Genomic DNA, 7,046 nt, shown 5'->3' with positions numbered 1-7,046 from the left:
AGTCCCTGTTCCACACAACTTGAAATGCAGGTGGGTATTGCTTGTAAAAGCTACAAGGCAGCTACAAACTGAAAGATATCTGGGTGGAGACATACAGTAGACCATCTAAGGTCAGGAGGAGAAGCTAAAGTTAGATGCTTTTGGAAATTAGGACATTTAAAAGTAGCCTTGTATCCAGGAGAATTTAGAAACACATGTGCATATTCAGGGAAGGTACACGCTCAGAAAAATCCTCAGAAGAACTTAAGCATTTACATTGGGCTGATCCTTAGGCTCAAAGGAAGCCTAGGTAAGCGGTGAAGGAGTGTCCCTAGAACAGAGCCAATCTGCAAAGACTAGGAAAGGTGTCTCTTCTCTCATTTTGGAGTCTTCTTTTGGTGGTTTTGTTTGTTTGTTTGTTTGAGCTCCTGGCATTTCGGGAAATCTCTGTCAAGATCCTAGCTGAACACAAGCAAAAGAAATAGAAACTTCAGTAATTACACGTGATAAGGCATATAAGCTTTGCAAAAATATTTTGGAAAAGTATCATAAATGTACTACTCTAGCCTTCAACAATAACCATTGGTAGAGAGAGAGGAAGGAAGGAAGGAAGAGAAAGGAGAGAGAAAACCAGCAAACCCTGAGGAAGGGGAAGAAATAGAATCTGATTTCCAGAGTTACCACGTTGTAGTCACACGCACAATGTTCAACAACAACAAAAGAAATCACAAGGCATAAGAAGAGTCAGGAACACACGGCCCATTCAAAGGAACAAAATTAATAGACAGAAGCTGTCCCTGAAGAAACCCAGGCATCAGAATTACTAGATAAAGCCTTTAAACCAACTCTCTAGGGAAAACATGGGCAAAGGACAAAAGGAAATTAGGAAATCCATATGTGAACAAAGTGAGAATATTAACAAAGAGAAAGAAATTACAAAAAGGAACCAAACAAAAATTTTTGAGCTGAAAAGTACAATCATTTATATAAAAAATTCACTAGAGGGGTTCAGCAACAAATTGGAACAAACAGAAAAAACAATCAGTGGACTTGAAGATAGAATGATTAAAAGTATTGAGTCTGAGGGCTTCCCTGGTGGTGCAGTGGTTAAGAATCCGCCTGCCAATGAAGGGGACACAGGTTCAATCCCTGGCCTGGGAAGATCCCACATGCCACAGAGCAACTAAGCCCATATGCCACAACTACTGAGTCTGTGCTCTAGAGCCTGTGAGCCACAACTACTGAAGCCCGTGTGCCTAGAGCCCGTGCTCTGCAACAAGAGAAGCCACGACAATGAAAAGCCCACGCACTGCAATGAAGAGTAGCCCCCACTCGCTGCAACTAGAAAAAGGCCACGTACAGCAACAAAGACCCAACACAGCCAAAAATAAAAACAAATAAATAAATAAATAAATTTATTAAAATATATAAATAAAAAATAAAAGTATTGAGTCTGAGAAGCAGGGAAAAAGAATGAATAAAAGTGCACGGACCATAAGGGATTTGTGGAATGCCATTAAGTGGAACAACTTATGCCTTATGGGAGTTTCAGAAGAAGAGACAGAGAAAGAGGCAGGATGATTATATGGAGAAATAGTGGTTGAAAACTTCTCGAATTTGAAAAAACACATGAATTCAAGAAGCTCCATAAACTCTAAGTAGGAAGAACCCAGAGAGATCCATACTGAGACACATAATCAAACTGTCGACAGCCAAAGACAGAAACTTGAAAACAGCAAGAGAAAAGTAACTTGTCACATACAAGGGATCCTCAATAAGATTTTTAGCTGATTTATCATTAGAAGTCATGGAGGTCAGAAGGCAATAGTATAATTTGTTTAAAATGCTGAAAGAAAAAAAAATTGTCAACCAAGAATTATATATCTGGCTAAACTGTTCTTCAAAAATGAGGGAGAAATTGAAGACATTCTCAGATAAACAAAAGCTGAAGGAGTTCACTGCCACTAGACCTGCTCTACAAGAAATTCTGAAGAGAGTCCTTCAAGTTGAAATGAAAGGGCTTTAGACAGTAGCACAAAGTGATATGAGATCCCCAATAAAGGTAAATATATGGGCACACATAAACGTCATCATTATTGAAATTTGGGTTTGTCTCCATTTTTTATTTTCTGTAATATTTAAAAGACAAACACTAAAACTAATTATGAATCTGTCACTGGGGACACAACATATATAATAATAAAGTTAATAATCAATATCAGAGCTAATCTGATGCCCACTGGGGATCCAGAGCCAGGAACGAAAGCAACAGAGATCAGGTTACGTGGTGCCCAGGGCTCCATTCACTGTGAGCTGAGCCTGTCACAGAGAAGCATGGGAGGTGCTCTTCTTTGAGTTTCAAATCCCAGACAAGCTGTCCATGGCAATGGCTGCTTGTTTTACCTGTTAGGAACCATGTACACTTTCCTTCTCCCCAGTTGACCATTCACTCCTGTCTTTGTTTGTTTACTCATTTGTTCATTTGTTGCTATCATGCATTTAGAATAAAACTCAAAGTCCTCATCACGGCTTTTCAGGCTCCTAACTGCTTCTCCAGTCTCATTTCTTACCACTGTTCCCTCAGTCTGGCCTCCTGTCTGATCTTCACACATGTCAAACATCCTTGGGCCTCAGGGCCTTTGCATGTGCTAGGATGACTAATCTGCTCCATGCATCTCTCACCTTCCAGCAGGCTAACCTGGGCTTGCTTTCATGCTAGCCTAGAAAGTTTCAGAGAGAAAGAGAGGACAAGGCCTCCCAAGGCCTAGGCTGGCAACTGACAGTTGGTCATATCGGCCACCTTCTACTGGCCAAAGCAGGTCACAGGGCAAGCCCAGATTCAGGGGATGGGGAAAATGCCAAAGGCTGTGTGGTGGAGAGACTTCAGGGTGGCTGCTGGGACCCCTGCCTCCTGGTGTCCATGAGCTCGTATGATCCCCCTCTGAGGGTGAGCAGGACCTGTGCTTCTATCTACAGAATATGATGAAGGTGACAAAACATCGCTCCTATGATTAGGTTACATTACACAAGACTCCCTCTTAGCAAACAGGGGCTAGAGACTCTCCTTATGAGCTTAATGAAAGATGCAGCTGTGTTGGAGAAGCTCGCATGTCAAAGAACTGTGGGCAGCCTCTAGCACCCGGGGGTGCCCCCAGCCAACAGCCAGCACGGAGCTGGGCCCTCAGTACAGCCGGGCAAAGGAAGTCTGTCAAGACACTGCATGAGCCTGGGGGCAGATTCTTCCCCAGCGGAGCCTCCAGGTGAGGACTCAGTCCAGACTCCTGCACACGGAAAGTCTGAGATAATAAGCCCATGTTATCTTAAGCCATTAAATTTGTGGTAATTTGTCATGCAGCGCAGAAAATGAATGCAGCCTGGGTTCAGCTGATAAGCAGTAGCTGAGAAATGGAGCGTCCTTAAAGGAGTCTGATGGTTCCTTCCAGCTTTACCAGGGAACCCAGAGCCCTCAGCAGGTGAGTTGTGATGGACCAGGTTTGCCTGGTACTGGCTTTCTCACGTGAACTGACCTACCTAAAATTCTAGAGTGGGAACACATAGAAAGACAGACCATATTGGTGGATGGAGCCCAGCATGGCCATTCCCTGTAGAATGGGATGTTATGAGGTCCAGACTGGTCCTCCCTTCCCGCCCACCAACGCACTCAGACCCAGTTTCCAATGGAATCTCTAGGGGTGATGTGACTGGGATACAGTCTTAATCCCAGTAACCTGGAAGGCACGAGAGGAAGAGAAGCTGGTCTCAAATTTGTGATAAAACCAAATAAAAAAAGATTTCAAAATAAGTTCTGTCTTGTCACTTGCAAGCAATTAAAAGAAGATGCAATGGTTAACGAATTCTTGTTAGACTTGCTTTTATGATTAGGGAAGCACCCTTTGTAATTAGCCTATTAATTGCTGATATTCATATGAGAGCTTGAAGATTTCAGTTAAAAAAAATAGATTAGAGCTTCCCTGGTGGCGCAGTGGTTGAGAGTCCGCCTGCCGATGCAGGGGACACGGGATTGTGCCCCGGTCCGGGAAGATCCCACGTGCCGCGGAGTGGCTGGGCCCGTGAGCCATGGCCGCTGAGCCTGCGCTCCGCAACGGGAGAGGCCACAAGCAGTGAGAGGCCCACATACCGCAAAAAAAAAAAAAAAAAAAAAAAAATTTATCACAATCTTCTTTATATTATCAGTTTGTGTTTTGAGAAGGAGAGATGGTGCAAGGGTAAACAACATAGCCCCTGTTTAAAAAGTCACAAACGTCAAATGGGCTGGGTACAGATGATCAAATTTTTACTCTATGCTCCAATGGCAGACCTGAAGCTGATTTTGCCACCCACGTGACAGACGAGGAGGGCATGATCGTGTTTGTCCACTGAAGCCACGGGAACAGTGCTTCCCCTACGACTCCATTGGGCTGCCTGCAGTGGTGGGATTTAACGTTTTGCCTTCCCCCCTTGGAAGGCTCTCGAAGAACAGCCCACAGTCCACGTAGGATGTGGGATCCTGGGGCACCAAATGGCATCAGTTAATCAGACTCTTTCCAGAGAATTTGAAAGTGTGATGCAAAACCCAAGTCAGGAAATGTTGGCAGTTAGAATTACGAGGTTGCATTGCTTGATGAAGACAGACAAGCAGGTGCGGTTCTGGATTCTGGGCCTTTGTTTCCTCCTTTCTTTCACTGTCACTCCAGGAACCTGAGCCGATGGGGAGCACCCCAAAAAGCCACTGCAAGGAGGGAGCAAGACTTTTCCCTCCAGCACCCAAGGCAGTTCCTTCCACTGGAGAGGGGGCCAGGCCTTAACACCGGCGGCCAGAATGGCAGCCGAGGGGCTTGACGCGAAAGAGCGAAAACTCAGGTTTTGCTAAAACTCACCCCAGGACTGTCTTTCCGTCCAGAAACTTGACCTCAGGGCTCCCGGTGTGGCCCTGGGAGGAGGACAGGCTGCTCATATCCCGAGCTGTCTCTCTTGCAGCCAGGCATCTCTGCCACGGAGGTCCTGCAGCCAGAGCCGAGTTCAGCACCGCGCAGGGCCGGGTTCCAGTCCAGAGGTCAGCTCCTGCAATCCGGGCCTGGTGCGCCCGTCACCTGCTGTGTGAGTGACTCACCTCCGTGAGGCTCTGAGTGGCTCTGGGCTTCAGGCTGGTCTCCCTCCTGTAGAACCCGGTCTGTTCCCGTGTGGTCCTGGGTGTGGCGTCACAGCAGAATCTCATGACCAGGAAGAAGTCTACTTTTTCTGTGTCTTACACGAAGGAGGGTTTATTTGGCTGCATGTAAAAGACTCCAAATAATAGTAGCTTGAACAAGACCAAAGTTTCTTTCCCTTTGATGTCAAAGCCTGGAGGAAGGCGCTTCAGGGCAGTGTGATGGCTCCCCGGCCTCCCTAAGCCTGGCTCTCCTGGACGCCTGCTCAGCTGTCCAGAGGGTGTGGTTTTGAGCCTCAGGGTCCAAGGTGAGCTTCTGCTGGCCCGTCCACAACCCCGGAGCAGGATGGAGGATGTGGGAAGGAGATGCACTACCCCTACCTTTAAGGGATCTTGTCCCAGAAACTACAGACGTCCCTTCCTCACTCTCTATAGGCCGGCCGTCAGCGGGCTGCAGGAAGGCAGAGAAACGTGGCCTCAAACCCAGCTAAATATCTGCGGATCTATTATTGCGCAAGAAGCAATACATGACTACTGAGGGAACGGCACTCGGCCTCCGACATGGTTTTTTCTGTTCTCCTTTTCTATACTGATTTTTTTTAATTTCAAAATACTTGCTTACAACACATCAGGCAGTACAAAGTTACATAGAGAAAAGCTCTAGGCCTCCAAGGAAACCGGACAGTGTGATGTGTATTCTTTCATGTCTTTCTTGAGAGACATGAAAAATATACAAACCTTTCTGTCTCCCCACCCACTTTTAATTTTTTTTCAACAGAACTACATTTTAGAGATAAAATATTTTTTCTGCAATTTGCTTGTTTCCAATACATAACAAATCTGTTTACTGGTAACTGTATGTGGCTCTAACCTGTTCTTTGTGATAACTGCATAACAGCTCAAAGTATGGATTTCATAGTTGAATGCACTGTAATTTCTTCTACCATTCCCCAACAGAATATGTAGGCTATTTCCTTTTATTGTCACTAATGTCAATAACGTTGCAAGAAACAACCTTGTACACATATCCTCAGGTATGTCTTTCTGTAAGATGCTTGATCAAAGGGGCTGTACAACGGAAGCCGCAGTCGGTTCCACGTGGTCACTTCCTGAAGACTCAGGATTCGCAGGCCGATCTGGGACCCCTGCACCACGCCCCTCGCTGCTGGAAGGAAGAGGAGAAAGGCGAAGGGGGGGGGGGGGCCCGAGAAGACAGCACGATTTCTGGGAACCCGTTTCCTGGTCCAGTGCCCAGAACGTGCTTCATTCTGTCTGCTCTCGGGGAGGGAACAACGAGGCATCGTCCCTCCCGCTGCCTGAGAAGCAGATGAAGTCACGGTGCCCGCCCCACGGGCAAACCCCCTGCCCTGGGGAGGCTGAAATGAAGCTTCACAGCGTGAGGAGAACGGCCTGGGTGCCCCACGGAGGCACGGGGACCTTCCCAGCCCGGGGCGCACAGAGCCGGGGGCTCGGCGGAGGATCGGGCTTCGCCCATCCTTCCTGGGACCCGCCCAAACACCCCCTTGCCCCCGGCCAGACAAGGAGACCCAGGCTCGGGGGGCTGCGGGACCAGGCCAGGTTCACGGGGGCAGGGTCTGGGGACCCGCGCCCACGGCCCAGCACCCCCAGCGTTCCTGTCCCTCGTAGTCCTGCCCTGGGCCAGCACCTCCGCCCTTTGTTCGGGGGTGTCCTACGCGCGGTCCAGTCGAAGGCCGCGGGGCGGCCACACAGGCCCGTGACTGATGGGGGCGGGGCGCGGGGTCGACGAGGAGGCGGGGCCGCAGTGGGGCGGGGGCGGGGCGAGGCTCCGTCGGCTTCTCCGCGCAGCCGGGCGTTCTCTGAGGGCTGGAGGCCCCGGCGCTGCGGGGCGGGGCCTGGAGGGAGGCGCCGGGCCGGCGGGGAGGGCCAACGTCCCCCCCCC

General features: G+C 48.6%; 1 protein-coding gene across 1 annotated transcript in view; it reads right to left on the bottom strand.

The window, feature by feature from the left end:
* Window positions 1-4,889: 4,889 nt before the first annotated feature.
* The window catches only part of ZEB1 (zinc finger E-box binding homeobox 1), a 57,377-nt gene continuing 55,220 nt past the window's right edge, over window positions 4,890-7,046 (bottom strand). The window contains 3 exon segments of the mRNA XM_007472241.1: window positions 4,890-4,980; window positions 6,200-6,290; window positions 6,820-6,999. Coding sequence (XP_007472303.1) covers window positions 4,890-4,980; window positions 6,200-6,290; window positions 6,820-6,999 — 362 coding nt within the window.

The sequence above is a fragment of the Lipotes vexillifer genome, unplaced genomic scaffold (genome assembly GCF_000442215.2).
Source record: "Lipotes vexillifer unplaced genomic scaffold, Lipotes_vexillifer_v1.1 scaffold229, whole genome shotgun sequence".
In the NCBI taxonomy this organism is placed as follows: Eukaryota; Metazoa; Chordata; class Mammalia; order Artiodactyla; family Lipotidae; genus Lipotes; species Lipotes vexillifer.
Note: the sequence above shows the minus strand (reverse complement) of the source record. Positions and strands in the feature narration are given on the sequence as shown.